The 16827-nt window shown below is 44.7% G+C and overlaps 2 protein-coding genes across 7 annotated transcripts in view; one reads left to right on the top strand and one right to left on the bottom strand.

The window, feature by feature from the left end:
• MGST3 (microsomal glutathione S-transferase 3) overlaps positions 1-16827 on the top strand; it is a 1219025-nt gene that overhangs the window by 758155 nt on the left and 444043 nt on the right. The window lies entirely within an intron of this gene.
• The window catches only part of LMX1A (LIM homeobox transcription factor 1 alpha), a 153920-nt gene continuing 137287 nt past the window's right edge, over positions 195-16827 (bottom strand). Inside the window, exons 4-8 of the mRNA XM_050768656.1 lie at positions 11676-11848; positions 8726-8803; positions 6396-6465; positions 4201-4371; positions 195-2375 (exon numbers count right to left, since the gene is read on the bottom strand). Coding sequence (XP_050624613.1) covers positions 2215-2375; positions 4201-4371; positions 6396-6465; positions 8726-8803; positions 11676-11848 — 653 coding nt within the window. The 3' untranslated portion in view covers positions 195-2214. The remainder of the gene's footprint in view (positions 2376-4200; positions 4372-6395; positions 6466-8725; positions 8804-11675; positions 11849-16827) is intronic.

Genomic DNA, 16827 nt, shown 5'->3' with positions numbered 1-16827 from the left:
CTGTGGGGTCAAGACTGGGGTCTTTGTCCATCTTGGCAAGAAGTTGAAGACCCTTTTCTCCTTATGTTTTGCTGTAGTCATCCTTTCCATTCATTCAAAGCTTTGCCATAAGCTCATCCCCATGGCTTTGTAGACAAAACTCCCATGCCCCCCTGGTTCCCCACCCACCATCCAATCCCTGAATAAACAACAGCTCATTTGTAAGAGATTTTTAATTTCATCTTGGTATGCCATTAAGGAGTGGAATAAGGATCTCTATTCATTTTCACTCACATAGTATCTGCTACATTCTCCAACTGGTCTTTACCACAGAAACCTGTGGGGCCATACAGCATCTGCATAATTTTCACTCATCAGACTGGTTTGGGTTTCTTGGTGGTTTGCATAAATTATAAACAAGAGCACAAAAAAATCACACGACATAGACGCTACCATAAGGGGACATGTTCCCTCTGGCCTTGCCAGAGTGATAGGGACGTGTCTCTATGTTCAAGTCTCCAATGATGTCCCCAGAAGTGAGGCCAAGCCTGTCCCGGCCCCTCCCGGATAGGTCCACAGTGACCCTCTGTCTTCCCCACCAACTCATTCTGGTTTCCCAGGAGGCTTCCTAGCACAGAACGATCCCATCCTAGCACCACAACTGGAGACCAGGGTGTGGAACTGTCTCCATGTACAATGGCTGCTGGGTCTTCTGTGCTGAGGATCAGAAGAGTGAGTTGGAAGGAAGAGCCAAGGGTTTCCACCGGACCCTTCTGCCTCTATGAGCTCCATGAGGTTCTTTAGAAACAGACCCTCTAAAACAAGGGGCCCCAGACTTTTTCTGTAAGGGCCAGACAATACAGATAGCAAATATTTCAGGATTTCCAGGCCACAGACAGCCTGTTATATATTCTTCTTCTCCTTTTTTTTTAATGACCTCAAAAAAAAAGTAAAAACCATTCTTGGCTGGCAAGCCATAGAAAGCAGGCCTGCAGGCAGCAGTTTGCCCACCCCTGCTCTAGAACACCACCAGGCCCTCTTCCATCCCCTCAGCCTTCGCCTCCTCCCCACTCCGGGACTCTGGGATTCCTCTGAGCTGCTCTGAGCTGGTGTCTCCTCCAGCACAGGCTTTGCAGAGGGACTTCAGCAGGCAAAACTGCCCTCGGGAGTTTGGGAGCCCTCCTGCTCTGCAACCCTATGTACCCTCCTTTGCCAAGTGAGTGCCCTGGTTGTATCTTAAACAAATATCAGATATTAGTCTCAGCCCTGCTCATGTGTCCTGGGAATGAATTAAGCCTTGGTGTTTCCCAGTGAGGTAGGTACCTACTATTAGCCTCATCCACACTTGCAGATGCTGAAGCTCAAGAGCTGAGCCAACCTTCCGAGCACTGCCCAACAACCACTTGTCAGAATTTAAAAGAAAGCCCAGGAGTCTGGGCTTTACATTTTCTCAGAACATGATCAGGGATTATGCTGTCCCACCCCTGCCCAGTGATTCAACCCCAAAGAGAGCAAGAATGCAAGAGAGAACACCATCAGCCACACGGAATTGCTTTCCAGACCTGAAAGACACTCTGCAAACAGAATGAACCCAAGCACTCAAAGCTATGGGCTAGGTGGAGCAGCCCTCTCTGCCCTGCTGACAAGTCTCGTCAAACTAAAAATAAAGTTTATAAAAGTAAATTATCTCATTTTATAACTTAAGTGCATCAAGCATTTCCTTAAATATAGTTCACACTGAAAATAAAGTTACTTTTGCTGTACAGTTGGTGTCTGTTAATTAGGAATAAACTTTGAGGGTAAAATATGAAAGGTTACACACTCACACACACATCTATCTGTCTGTCCTTCTGTCTATGGGTGAGTAGATGGCTAGACATATGCACCTCTTGACAAGAGCTTCCCCGACATGGTGGGAAGTTGTTAGGAGTCCCTAAGTATCTAGTTTGCATGAGAATGTCTATATTAAAAGTCCCTGTCCTTAATGATAAACACGTCTTCATATCTTCATATCTAATGCTAAGACTCTTATTAGAAACATTAAACTATGCAATCCATAATGTATTCAGTCTTTGGAAATGCTGAGCTACACCATATCATTATACAACAGCATCCCCAATAAAACTCCCTCCCCAACCCACCTCTTCCCTGGCCTCCCTGTCCCAAAGCCAGTGACCCCTCACAGAATATGGTTGTTCCATATGGGAGCCTAGTCACAGGACTCTAGGGGAAGACTCAAGAGGTGAAGTAAGAATTCTGCATGGAGTACAGGTGGTCAATGGGGTTTCCCACTCTGGACTGCAGAGGCCCAGCTTCTGAGGTTGCTAGGAAACAGTCACCCAGGTTACTGAGGGAGGTGTCATCGCTATCCAGGTCGTGGAAAAGGGGCTCGGCACCTGAAATGGAGAGGAAACACTGGCATGAGGGTCTGGAAGAGGTGACTCATTTCAGTGTCAGGATATTCAGCTGAATTCAACAAGCGTTGCCTGAGCACATGTCCCATGTGAAACTTTCTACAAAAAGTCTGTATTCTCTTTAGGCAGCTCGTGTCCAGAGTGCAACAAGTGAAAACAATCTAAACCAGGACATGACAAAGTGCTAAATTGAGTGCAGCATAAGCAAATGTCACGGTGTCTAGACAGGGAGTGTGGGGAGTAGGCAGGACATGTCACCAGAGGCTGGGGAGACAGGGCAGAGCTCCCACAGGACTTGGGCCTACAAAATGGTGCTTGAAGAAGGGATGATAAAACCAACAAAAAAACAAAACCAAAAAAAAAGCCCTTTGAGTGAGGTTAATGAAAACTCCGGTGATAACATTTATTCTTTCAAACACCAAGGGTCTACTAGCTATCAGGTGTTACCCCAAATTTGTAATGGAAAGGAAGGTTAGGTGCCTACCTTCAACTAATTTATACCTTTCATAGGGAAGCCAGTAGGGCACACAGTGGAACAGCTGAGAAATCACTGCAACCAGGACGTGGAGGCAAAGAATGTTCTGCCTCCACTTCAGGGAAATAGGAGAGGTGAAAACTGGAGTTTATACAACTTGTCATGGGGCTTTAAATATTCATTTTATTAAAGGAGTCATCACAGGGATGCTTTAAGTAATACAACCTCTGACACTGAAAAGAATTCGCAAAAAAATGTAGTTGCCCTGTTTTCCCACAGCGGTGGAGTAAAGAATGGTACAGATGTGACCTGTGCCTTCTAAGGAAGCCAAGAGGGTGGCTATCACTGAACATCCAATGAATGGGGTCGGCCAGTGAAGGGCTTGCCAAGGGCCAAATCTTAATAAATGTTTGCTGAATGTGTGATATGGGAAGGTAGGGGTGATTTTAACAACAGATTTTTTTTTTTTAAATGAAGGCAAGAAAGAAGTTGTTTAACAAAATCTGTGATCTGTGACATGAATCTCTGATAGTAATGTTTTGAAGGCTTGCTGCATAAAATTATTTTTTAACTGTCAGTGTAATTTATCAGATTACACAGTATAGACCAATGCATTACATACACCACTAACCTTCTCTGTATAAAAATGTAATGCCCTATATTTGGTTGAAGTTTAACTTGAGCCTTCACTCCAAAGCTCACCCAGCCCCCTACTCTGGGTCCTCAGGCCCCCAGTTGTTGTCCATTAGCTTAAGCACAAAGCTGGGTAAGTGGGAGAGGCTCAGCTATCCATATATGCAGCATTTAAATCAATGCTTCTTTGGGTGGGGTGGGTATAAGGGAGATACTTTTCACTTTACAAGTCAGTTTATGTTTCACTAGTTAAATGAGAACACCTATTGGTATCCATAGTAGGATAGTCCAGATAGAAAATTTGTCTTCTGTGCTTTTTATATCTTTTCTTACTTTAGGCAAATGTTTGCTTAATTAAGGCCTTCCGTAGCACTGATACTGCTGACATCTGGCATGAAAGCGCAAGACTTGTAGAATTCAATGACAACAAACAGGTCTACAAGGAGAGCACAACTTCCTGTTAAAAACCAACAAACAAGAAGCTTTGAAAACAAGATAAATGGAAGGGTCACTAATGAATATGCATGAAGGTCTTTCTCCTGTAGCCATTGGTTAGGCGATTCTAGCAGTATTTTGTAGGGCACATTATTCTGCTTTGGAGCTTCGGTGAGCATCTGGGAACTGAGTAGATGTGTTTAGGAGGGAATGAGAAACCCATACAAGATATGAGAGGGCCCGAGGGGCTTGAGTCCCTCTTACCATAAGGGTGCATGTGGTCTCCAGGCATCTGGGGTGGGGTGAGACCCTGTCGGAAGGGATCTGAGCTGTAGACACTCTGCTCGATGGCCAGGAGCTGCTGTGGGGTGGGCAGAGCTGTGTAGGGGTTCATGATTCCTTCCATCCCAGCACTCCCACCACCATTTGTCTGAGCTGTGGAACAAAGAAGCAGCCAGGTCATTCTCAATGTGCAGCCTGGCATGTGACTTCCCTGGGTCCTGATTCCCTCATTTATAAAATAAAATGGGATGAGGTGACATCAGTGGTTCCAGTCTTTGTCCTACCAGAGGCCATCAGCAATCACTTTGGAGGATAGGAATAGGGTAGGGGCTGGGATGTTGAACTTTGAGAACATCCTTGAAATATATCATTTCAACAAAAGGTTGTGATGCTAGCCACATGTTTGGCAGTCACTAGAATAGATGTATCTAAAGATCTTTCTATGATAAATCAGTATGAGCCCATCAGTCAAGTGGGAGCTGTGACCTGTTGACCTCATGGGGCTGATGGGAAGATTCCACAGGACTGTGTATGCTTTGGAATTATAGCTTGCTATGCTTGTAGATAGAATTTTATAAGAAAAGCAGGATTCACTTCCTGCCTCCACATCTTGCTGAGGTTCTCTGAACATGGGAAGAACAGATACTATTTCCCACCAGCCTCTGCTTTCTTAAGTCTACCTTTGGAGCTTCCTTTAGAATTATGTAAACTAAGTCCCAAGCCATATGAGTTTGTGTTCTCACAATGCTTTGATGCATTCTTCTCCCTTTGAACTGCACAGGGGTCCTGTGAGGTAGGACTAGCAGGCATTAGGGCCCTACCCTAGGGATGCACACAGCCTGAGGAACAAGGCAAAGTTGCTCCCATAAAAAGAGCCTTAGGGGTGGAGCTGAGGGAAGAATTCAGATCTAACCAGCTTGCTGCTCCACCCTTCCCCACACCCATGCCCTGTTTTATTTCTTCTCTCCCTAACTTCTACCTTGTTGTTAACATACCGTTTAGTCTAGAAGGTAAGAAACTAAGGGAACTCTTGGCTGCAAGAGTCAAATTCTAGATTAAGCCTAGACCTGATGCCAAGCACAAGGCAGGGTCCATATGAGGATAAGAGGCTGTGCTGAGGGGCCTGAGAACTAGGATCACATTCCACAGACTTCAAAGTGTGGTCCACAGACTAGCAGCAATGGCACCACCGAAAAGCTTGTTAAAGAGGCATAATCTTGTGGCCCACCCAGACCTTCCTTATGAATTGGAATCTGCACTTCACCAAACTCCCAGGTGATTTACGTGCATATTAAAATGTAAGAAGCCCTGTTTTAAGGTACAAACCATTCAAGGAATTCTGGATAGCTGAGTTGGGGGGTGAGGGGCATAGCCTTTAAGAATGACATTGTTCTAATATAGTATTTCTTGTTTGTTTTTTTTCTTTTAACTTCCATGAAGTCTCCCACAGTCTGTACCTCTTCACCCTCCTCCCTAATCCTCATATCAGTCTGACTTTTTTAAAAGTACACCTGGGTAGAGATGAGAAGGCAGCATGGCCTGTGGAACACAGTGTTCCAGTTCCAGCCCCCTCCCTTACTGATCTAGGGCCACATTCAGTCTTGCAGAGCCTTTGTTCGCTCATCTGTGAGATGGGGATAATAACAACTTCTCCACTCACCTCCCGGAGTGGGTGTTGTAAAAGTCAAGTCAGCACGTATGAGATCACCAATCTATAAAACTGTTCAACAAAGGAGGGCATTGTTATTTTACTATCATTATTTTTACTACTTTACATTATTTTGGAAAGAGGCAAGTCACCGAGGCATCTTCTATTAAATCAATTAGCCTGGAAGGAGAACTAAGCAAGATGAGAAACTGAACGTATCTGTGACTCTGCAAGTAGTCCTGACACATTCTCCCTGACACTGTGGTGGGATCCAGGCCCGGACGCTGTGGATAAGGTCAGTGCCATCCCCAATTAGCAGCTCTAAGCCTGCATGCAGCTCAGGCGTCCTCAGTCCTCTCACAAGTTCCTCATGGCTCAGTCCTCCCTTGAAGGCCTTATCTCTCCAGCGGGTATGGTCTAGGCTTCACTGAGTCCAGATATGTCATCCAAAGAGCTGGGTAGTGGGAGGCCTCTGGTAGGAACAGCCTGGATTCCAGCCAGAACTGCCTGGGAGGAGGCACCAGCTTACCAGAGCTCAGCCTCTGGGTGTTTTGCTGATCTTGCTGCTGCTGCTGCTGTCGCCTGGCCAGCTTCTTCATCTGATAAGGAGAGGACCACAGGATTAGAAGTCAGGTGACCTGCAGCATGTTCACATGGTAAGGTGGGGGCCTGGAAGCGACGCCTTCCCTGGGAGAGGGCTTGTTGGCAAAGCTCTAGCTCTTGCTTAGGAAAGGAGCCGCAGTGGCCAGCCCCGTGTGCTAGAAGCATTGCAGCTGAGAGCTCTTCTACTCTGCAGCAGTATAAAGACAGCTGACTGGGAAGCAGGGGTGCAGCTTGTCTTAGCAGAAACAGGGATGTTCCCTCAGCAAACAAAACTTGCTGCTTGTGGTGTGACCATTTTACATTAGGTAATAAGTGTGTGACTGTGAAATTTGCAGCCCAGCCTAGACGTATGGAACAAGAGGATACTGACAGGTTGTAATTTAGGATCAGCCCAGAGGCTGTTCCTTTCCCCCTCCCTGTCTACTGGCCCTTAAGTTTGAGATGAGCCTACCCAGACATTCATGCCTCTTCCAAGGTACCCTGCTAACATGCAAGCTTCCCTGAAGGAATATTTTAACTCAATGTTTCTCAAACTGTGTTCCATAGAGCATTAGGGTTCCATGAGATGTTGACATATACTTTGAGCGCGTGTAAGTGTCTGTGTGTAGGAAACACTAGATTTTTGTAAACATTTTCTCTATTGCAAGATTTTTCAGACCTTTAAATGGGCCCCTGTGCTTTATGAATCCATAGACTACAGGGCCTCTGCAACTTATCGCACCATGGAGTCTTTCTTTGGTGGAATAACACATCAATAGCCCTGTTCCGAGGATGTCATTTAGGGAAATGCTACCTTAACCAATCATGATCAAATAAAGAGATAACCTGTGATACTGTAAAGTATATATTTGGTTGTCGACCCTGTTTTTTGGTATACGATTCCTAAAATTTTGGACTCTCCAAAGCGATGCCTATTTGAATGTTAATGACTGACTGACCGCTGTCAGCCTCTAGGTAGCTTCAGAGTGGAGGCTGATAATCAGAAAGACCCGGGTGTGATTAGATGGTTGGAACATTCAGCCCCACCTCCAAACCTCTGTGGAAAAGGGATGGGCTGAAAGTTAAACTGACCGTCAGTGGCCAGTGATTTAATTAATCATGCCTACATAAAGAAACCTCCATAAAACCCCAAAAGGATAGGGATCGAGAGCTTCCAGACAGCTGAATACATGGAGATTCCTGGAGACTGGGGTACACAGGGAGGGCATGGAAGCTTCACACCCTTCCCCCATTTCTCGCCATATGCATCACTTCATTTGCATCCATTGTAATATCCTCAATAATAAAGCAGTAAATATAAGTAAGTATTTCCCTGAGTTCTGTGAGATGCTCTAGCAAATTTATCAAACCCAAGGAGTGGGGTCACGGGAATCCCAATTTATAGCTAGCTGGTCCAAAGCACAGGTAAAACAACCTGGAGCTTGCAATTGGCATTTGAAGGGGAGGACAGTCTTGTGGGACCGAACCCTCAACCTGTGAAGTCTGACACTATTTCCAGGTAGAGAGTGTCAGAATTAGAGGACACCCAGTTGGTATCCACTGCACAATTGATTGCCTGCTTGGCGTATGGAGAATATCTCCACATATTTTGTCACAGAAGCATTCTGCACTGATTGTTGTAGTGTAAGAGCAGAGGAAATATAGAGTTTGTTTTTTCCTCATATCATCCACTAAAGATCAGGGCTCTTGAGAAACAGTCCACAGGACACATGTATTTTTAGAGGTAGGAAGATGAATGAGTAAAAGGTCTAAAACTAAAACCATGATGAGGGAATATAGAGCTTCATTGGATCCAGAGGACAGTATGACGGCTTGGGCCTATATTAGTGAGGGCTGGGCCCTGGGAGAAGTAAGAAAAGGCACTCATTCTACCCTGTCATAACATTGTCTTGGACCAGTCATATGCATGCTACTTTTAAAACAACTCTGGTATTTGCGTTAAATAAATATGAATTAAGGAACATGCTTTTACCAAAAGACACAGAAAGACATTTATTCATACAGATGGCTGGCCAAATTCACAGTCATGGCCACTAGGAAAATACAAGCAATTTCACTAAAACGAATGCCTTCTCTCTCCCCTTCTGCAGGGCTGCTGTGGCCAAAATAACTATTGATAACAGAATTTTTGAATCAAGAGAACTACTCTATCCAATGAGCTAAGGTGAGAAAACCGGGCAGCAAGTACAATGTTCTACTGGGATTATTTCAGGAAACCAGCAACACGGGGACAGATAAAAGTAAGAAAAAGGTTACCTTCGCTCTCTGGTTCTGGAACCACACCTGGACAACACGAACACTCAGTCCTGTCTCTGCGGCCAGAGTCTCTCTCACCTTGGAAAAATTGAATATGAGAAATGTAGGCACATTGGCATCTCAGGGTAGGAGGTAGAACGTCTTTTATATAATACATGAGGAGGCCAAAAGACTATCCGCTCTAGGAGCTGGATAGTTTTTAATGTTGAGCATAAACACAAACACGAGAACATTGCTTCCCTTCAGGTAGAGAGAAAGTCCTTCACCAGGTAAAGAAACAAAATAATAATTATTAATTTACATGTGCATTCCCAAGAGGTGTTTCTGGATTTCTCTTGCTCTGGAAATTAGGCCTTCAAGTGGTTTAGACATTAGTCTATTGTTGCGCTTTAGCTATAAGCCATGCATATGCATTGACCTACTTCAGGAGATCTGAGTGAAAATCACTTTGGAAAAACAAATGGCTCTCTCTTGCTCTCCTCTCTTGCCTAAATTCATTGACCTTAATTTTTGGTTTTGTCCCTCATGTCTCTATGTAACTTTGGGTGTTTCACAAATATCCACATTAACTGCTACCTCGAGTGAGCCCTGCCCAAAGAGAATAAGATGAGAGCCATCTGGAATCCGGCAGAGCCAGGTAGACAACTCTGAGGCCAGCATGTGTGCCAGGGCTGTGGCGGAGACAGCACAACTGGGATCCAGATAATAAAGAGATACATGGAAACATCTGCCCACCATACAGGCACACAGTGAGGTCTGGCAAGGTGTCGAGAAGAGAAAGGGCAAGAAGCACAGATTTTCGGAGGGGACCTGAGAGACACTGCCCTCTCTTGATTAGATCCTGGGGAGAAGATGGGATTGAAAGAGCTCCTTGAATAAACGTGTGAGTAGAGCAAACTGAGGCCTTGAGAAATACTTCCCCTTTATCATGCCACTTGGGGCAAGGCTTAGAAGTGGAATGATTAGAACAGGTTTTTGCAGCACATCCTTCTGCAAAGTCAATTAAAATAGGAGTGTACTCAGGGGCCCACCTCCACCTGCTGAAACCCTATCCATTTCTCAGAGGCCCAGCTCAAAAGCCACCTGTTCCACAAAGCCTTGCCTGATTGCCTAGACCAAAGTGACCTTTCCCTTGCCTTGCTTCCTGGCTTCCCCTCTGTTATGGTCCTCAGAGCCCCCTCTCTGGTGTTACAGTAATGTGTACACGCATCTCCTTCTTGCTGGTTACTTGGAAGCTGCCCGGGACAAGCACTCAGCACAAAGCCATACATGGGCTGGGAGTTTAGTATACATGGAAGAAGTAAATAAGTGAGGAAGATTATAATTTGTCCTGGTGCAAGCCCAATTTGGGGGCATTTCACTTTCTACCATACCTCTCTTGGAGCATAAGGAGCTGAAAGGGCAGAAAAAGTGAGTCTGCAACTGAATCTTTCCGAAGGTCAGAAGTTGTGATAGGCTAGATTATTGCTCAATAAATATCTATCCTTCCCTCCCCTGCTCTGTGGTGGGTGTGTGCTTCACCACTGCACCTATGCTGGGCTAAGCCCATGCCTTGCTTTGGCCTGTGGGATGTGATATGTCTGATATCCAGCAAGAGGTTTTCGATGGGCTTCCCACTTTCACTTGGCCTCTTGCCTCCTGCCATCCTCATGAGAACAACATGCCCAGGAGAGGGCTGCTCTTTCAGCCTGGACCCTCGAATGACAGACAGGTGGAGCAGGCTGGAACCTGCACCCCACTGGGCCACAGCCAATGCACAGTCCAAGAAGGGAAAATAGATGTTTGTTGGGAGCCATGATGACTTTTTGTTTGTTTGTTTGTTTTATCACAGACAAAGCTGACTCATACAGAAAAGGATGCAGGAAAAATAATGCTAACATTTTTTCAAAATATATTTCCTTTTTGAATTTCAGTAAAGAATACCCTGTTTTCTTTATTTTTATCATGTAAAAGATAGTACTCAGTATATGACAGGCAGTCGATAAACAATAAGTACTCAATAAATGGGCGCTGCTATTTATGGCAGAGACTGCTAATTGTCCCCAATATCTATTCTTTCTTCCTCCTATGAGTAATTGAATCACTAAGTTTAGCAAGGCTCTTGGTCACCCAGACAGACTCATTTCCCAACTTTCCCTGTAGGAAGTGTGGCCACAGGACTACATTTTGGCCAAAACATATGAGGAGAAATGATTTGAGCAACCCCTAGATACATCCTTAAAAAGCAGGGTGCTTGCCCTCCATTTGCTCTTTCTCTACCTGGTGACCAGAAACATGGTGACAACTGGAGCAGTCGCTTGAACCCGAGAGATGGATAACAGAGCCACCCACGAGCCTTGCCTTGATCACCTCTGGACTGTGACGGAAGAGAATAAACTCCTATCTCATTAAACCACTGTATATTTTTTACATGAATGTTCATAGCAGTCCTATTTGAAACAGTCCCAAACTAGATACAACCCCAAACACCCATCAACAGGTGCATGGACAAACCAACCATGGCACACCTTTACAGTGGAATGCTGAAATAAGAATGAATCAATCCCCAAATCACCACACCAAGTGGAAAAAGCCAGACTCAAAAAAGAGTACATACTGCAAGCCACTGTGTTTTTATACTCTTTGTTTTACAGCATCTGGATCTACACCACAATGGGCACCTATCATTATTACTGTTCCCATTGTGCTCCATGAAATGAAAGGTGTGCTCCATGAAATGAAAGGTGGAGTTGGTGTGCACGTATGAAAGCTTGGGGAGAGTCTATCACATCCTGGCCACAGCTTAGTGATCTCTGGAGTCTCCAACAGGGCTTGAGCCACCTGTGCAGGCTCTGTCTAAACAGCCTTCCTCACCACTCTGACCCCCAATGTCCACTGAGATCCCAGAGGGGTCTGAGTGCACACAGAGAAGTGGGGCCCAGCTCCTTTTCCTCCCTGCTCCCTCCTATACCTTCCTGCAGGGCTTGGAGGATACTTCAAATGAGGCCTTGAATGCTCGCCTCTGTTGAGTTGTCAAGATGGTTCTCGGACGTTTGGGGCGCTTATGGTCCTTGCCTTCCTCAGCAGTTCCTTTCCCTGCCCCGTGGGCTGACTTGCAAAGACTTTCTTCATCATCACTTTTACCTAAAAGAAGCAAAAGACAATGTTGTCAGTCCCTGAAAGCCAGTTCCTGGAGCTGTATGTTATTCCATAGCAAGTCCTCCAGGACCACATTTCCAGGATGCCTTTATGTATGAGAGCAATAACCTATGTGGTATTGATTTGAAAGCTTCCAGGAAGAGGCTAAGAAAAATACTTATAAAACCCAGAGACAGGCAGCAGAAAGTCCACCATTACACCTCAGGCTTTATCAGAGCATCATATCCTGGCTCCACATTTACTAGCTGTGTGGCCTTGGGCAATGATATGGTTTGGCTCTGGGTCCGCAGAATTGTCATCTCCACGTGTTGAGGGAGGGACATAGTGGGGGGTGATTGGATCACGGGGGCAGTTTCCCCTATGCTGATCTTGTGATAGTGAGTAAGTTCTCACATGATCTGATGGTTTAAAAGTGTGTGGCTTCTTTTGCACTCTTTCTCTCCTGCTTTGCCATGGTAAGACCTGCCTTCTTCCCCTTCACTTTCTGCCATGATTGAAAGCTCCCTGAGGCTTCCCCAGCCATGCAGAACTGTGAGTCAATTAAGGTTTTTTTCTTTATAAATTACCCAGTCTCAGGTACGTCTTTATGGCAGTGTGAAAATGGACTAATACAGGCAAGTTACTTAACTCTCTACAACTAAATGTACTCTTCTGCAAAATAGTGATATATACGAGAATCTACTTCATTGGGGTTGCTGTGAGGATTAAATGAGTTTATACTAATACGGTACTGAGTGCCCTAAATGCCAATGAGCCTTGACATATAATAAGTGCTCAATGAGTGTTGATGACTAATATTATTTCTTAGACATCATTTTTCAAGACTAGACCTAGAGACTATGTCTGAAACTCTAGTTACTGCCAAGTGGTAGAAAATACTACTATTAAAAAGGCCATAGAGAAAAGCATTAGATCATCTGCCAGTACAGGTCATTCAGAACAGACAGATAACACTGATAACTAGTCAACATTGCTTTTCTGTAAAGTAAGTAACTCTCTAGTGTTAAAGTAATTGTCTAACTATTTGAAATACTTCAACTCTATAAGCAGTGAACAACACGAGGGTTAACTCCGAAGGGAAATAAAACCTCTAGTATATGTCACTGTTTTTTTCCAAGCTACCTCTTACATTCCACAGACATCACACTCCTGAGAAAGTGCTTCTAGGGTCTGGGACATACCTGCGTAAGAGAGTCTTCTTTTTACTTTTGGCATTAAAAGCCGTAGGCAGGCCAGGTGTGGTGGCTCATGCCTATAAACCTAACACTTTGGGAGGCTGGGGTGGGTGGATTGCCTGAGCTCAGGAGTTTGAGACCAGCCTGGGCAAAGCTCTGTCTCTACTAAAAATACAAAAAATTAGCTGGATGTGGTGGCGGGCGCCTGTAATCCCAGCTACTTGGGAGGCTGATCCAGGAGAATCGCTTGAATCCGGGAGGCGGAGGTTGCAGCGAGCCAAGATCACGCCACTGTACTCCAGCCTGGGTGACAGAGCAAGACTGTCTCTGAAACAAAATAATAATAATAAAAGCCATAGGCAATTCTATGCCCAAATGATCTAACAAGAACCTAATTTTTCTCTGGGTTCTCACAGAGCTCAACTACCCTCTTTTCTCCAGTGAACATCTTTGCCTCAATGGCTTTCCCCTGTGCCAGTCCCTTCTGGCCACTTCAAGAAAGCAAAGATGAAAGGACGCACTGTGTGTGAGCTACACATCCTTTCTCTTTCCTCCTGCCCTCCTCTGTGAAGGATGCTCCTGGGCATATGCTGTTTTAGTGTAGACATTAGCCGAGTTCTCATTTTCGGCTCTGTCAGATCCAAAAAACTTATTTAATCTGAAAGGACAGTGGCTGCTTCTTTCCATGAACATTTGAACAAACAAGGTTGAACATGAAAGGAACACTAAATTCTGAGTTCCTTGAGGACATGGCCCTTTCAATATAATTGAAAAGGGACTGATACAGGCAGACCTAGGTTTCCATCCCAGTTCTGACCCCATGCTGTATAAGTATGGCCCTGTGCAAGTTATGTCATGTTGCTGAGCCTTGGTTTCCATATCTACATAGCGACAACAATAATCCCACACAGTGGGTGTCACAGAAGTAGGGTTGTTGTGTGTAAATCAACTAACACAGTCCTGGCACTCAGGCAGCCCTTAATAGACGGTATGAAAAGGGTGTCTTTTCCTTCTGCCTCACCACTCTCAATAGTACAAATAAAAGCCCCTACAAGATTAAAGAAGAAAGTTAAAGCAAGAATCCTCATGACAAGGGGTGGCTACTCTGGCATCTTAAAGTCTGAGGTTGCTGTTTTCCAGGGGCTGATGTGGTAAGTTGATCTCAGATATAACCTTGGTGTGATTATAAAATCTTCCTAGAAGGTTTTCAGAATGGCAAGGAAAAAACAAGCACTTAAGAACTAAGAGCCTCAGGAAAATAAGAAGATCCCACAAGAGGATAAAAGGTAGGAAAAAGAAAGCCATTGACTGCACAGATTTGCCCTTGATAGACCCTACTGATCCTACTGCTCAGAGGCACCCCAAACTTTGGTGTTTAGTGAGGCCAGCAATTCTCTCTGGTGATGGACTCCCAGGGGTAAAAACGATGCTCCTCTAGCACTAGTGATGACTTCAGTGACATTTCTGAGGAAATGGAGCTAATGCCCCAGCCCAGGGATCATGCAGATCTCCTTCAAGGTAGGCAAGAAAACAGGCTGAGTCTGCAGGCCAGGCTCGCAAAAGAAAGTTGGGAAATCCCTAGTATAGAATATATTTTAAAATGCAATTGTATTGTCTCCAGAAACCTCATGCCTTATACCAGTCTTTTCAATAAAACAGTACTTGCATTGATCCTTCTACAGTCATTCCACACATAGTTTGATGCAAATGTATGTTGATAAGCTGGATAACATAACTAATGAAAATGTAAAGTCTAAACTAATGACAATGGTTCATTTATATTGATACCATCCAGGACAGCAATGTGACATGGTATCTACAATGGTATCTTTAGCGTTATATAAACTCAGGCTGAAATTCTAGCTTTGCCAGTTACTGTGTTTGATTCTGAACACATTCTCAAGACTCAATTTTCTCATCAGAGAAAGTAACAGTGTTGTTGGAATTAAATGGGATGATATATGTAAAGGATTTAGCACCATTCAGAAATAATTGGCATTTAATAAATAATAATAATCATTATTATTTCAGCATAAAAGACATATTCTTAGTTCTGACATATGTTGTCAGTTAATTACAGTCTCAGATCAGTGGGAAGTCTCAGTTAAGGTTTCACACTACAGGTGTTCAATTCTCTCTCTTTGCAGCTATGACCCTAGCCAACATGTAGAGCTGGTTTTGTGGACTTCTGCCTGTGTGCCTGTGAGAAGGGAGAGCAACAGAGGGAGGGGGAGTTGGAGCTGGTTGAAGAAGGAAGGTGCAATTTCTGAAGTTTGTTCAGAGTCCCAGAGGCAGGATGGCTAAGGGCCTTCTGGGGTCCTCCTACTGCTGTTGCTGTACTCAGCCTTGCCTGGGACATGTGTACATCCCCAAAGAACTGCTGTGCCATCGTGAACCAACAGAGAAGAGAGGGGAAGAGAACACCTCCCAGGTTAGCCATTGGGGCCTATTTTGGGGGAACGTGGTGAGCACCACAGGTGGCTACTCCTTCCCTCTCTCCACATCCCCACAAGAAAAGAGAAAAACATATACGTTTTCAAAACGAGAAGAGAAGGGGAAAGGGGAGAAGGATTGGTTCCAGGACCCCTGCATATACTCAGGTGCATACTCAAACCTGTGCATACACAAGTCCCACAGTTGGTCCTGCCTAACCTGGCTATAGGAAAGGTGGGTCTCCCACAGTGCATATATGCGGGTTTCACAGCCCTTGAATACTGTCTGCATTTGGTCGAAAAAAGAAAAATACACATATAAGTGGACCTGCACAGTTCAAACCCATGTTGCTCAGGGTTAACGGTAGCAGCAGTAGTGGTGGTTTGTCTCTGGAGTGTTTCTCTTGCTTTTGTGGTGCATTTGCTTTCTTTGAGTCCTCCTTCCTGTTATTTGATATCTCTTCTATCCCTTTACACCTTCCATTTTGCTTTCTAAGAAGCACTTCATGCTCTAGACCAGGAGTCTACAGACATTTCCTGAAAATGCCAGAGAGTAAATATTTTAGTCTTTGCATGCCTCACAGTCTCTGTTGCAACTACTCAACTCTGCAATTATAGCACAGAAACAACCACAGACAATATGAATGGGCACGGCTGTGTTCCAATAAAACTGTATTTCAAAAACAGGCATCAGGCCAGATTTGGCCTGCATACCATAGTTTGCTAACCCCTGCCCTAGACCTCTCCTGACCTCTTGTTCTCCATCAAAACTTACACATCCTGTGTCCCGTTCTTCCAGCTCTGACTCTGGAGGCAGGAAGCACTGCTCATGGTTAGCATGGTTTGATGTGTTCTCTCCCACAATCAATAACATATATGCATTTAATAAGAAATGCCACTACCCAACAGTCACCAATGTGGAATTTTAGGCATCCTGGCACATCCGAGCCAGAGAGATTCTGAAGATAGAGGAACACAGGAAGCTTTTGGCACCTCTCAAAGTAGAGACAGATGCCACAACCCAGCCGCCAACAGGAATCTGGACCCTTGTTAACCATCACCCAGCTTCCATCTACTGTGTTGTAAATATTATGGGTATAATGGTGCCTTCTGACTCTCCTGGGGAGTTTCCAAGCTGCTCTCGGGGTACTCACTGAGGCTTTTGTTTTCTCTTTCAGGAAGGGCAGACCTGCCTGACTCGGATCTCAGTTTCTCCGTGAAAATATGCAGTGCCTAAAATTTACACTGATCAATTTGTTCACGAGAAAGGACATTTCTAAAAGAGCCAGGAGATTGACCCCAGAACCAAGAGGAGTACTGGAGAGCAGGAGATGAAGAAAAACCTTTAAACAGCAGA

The sequence above is a fragment of the Macaca thibetana genome, chromosome 1, assembly GCF_024542745.1.
Source record: "Macaca thibetana thibetana isolate TM-01 chromosome 1, ASM2454274v1, whole genome shotgun sequence".
Classification (NCBI taxonomy): Eukaryota; Metazoa; Chordata; class Mammalia; order Primates; family Cercopithecidae; genus Macaca; species Macaca thibetana.
Note: the sequence above shows the minus strand (reverse complement) of the source record. Positions and strands in the feature narration are given on the sequence as shown.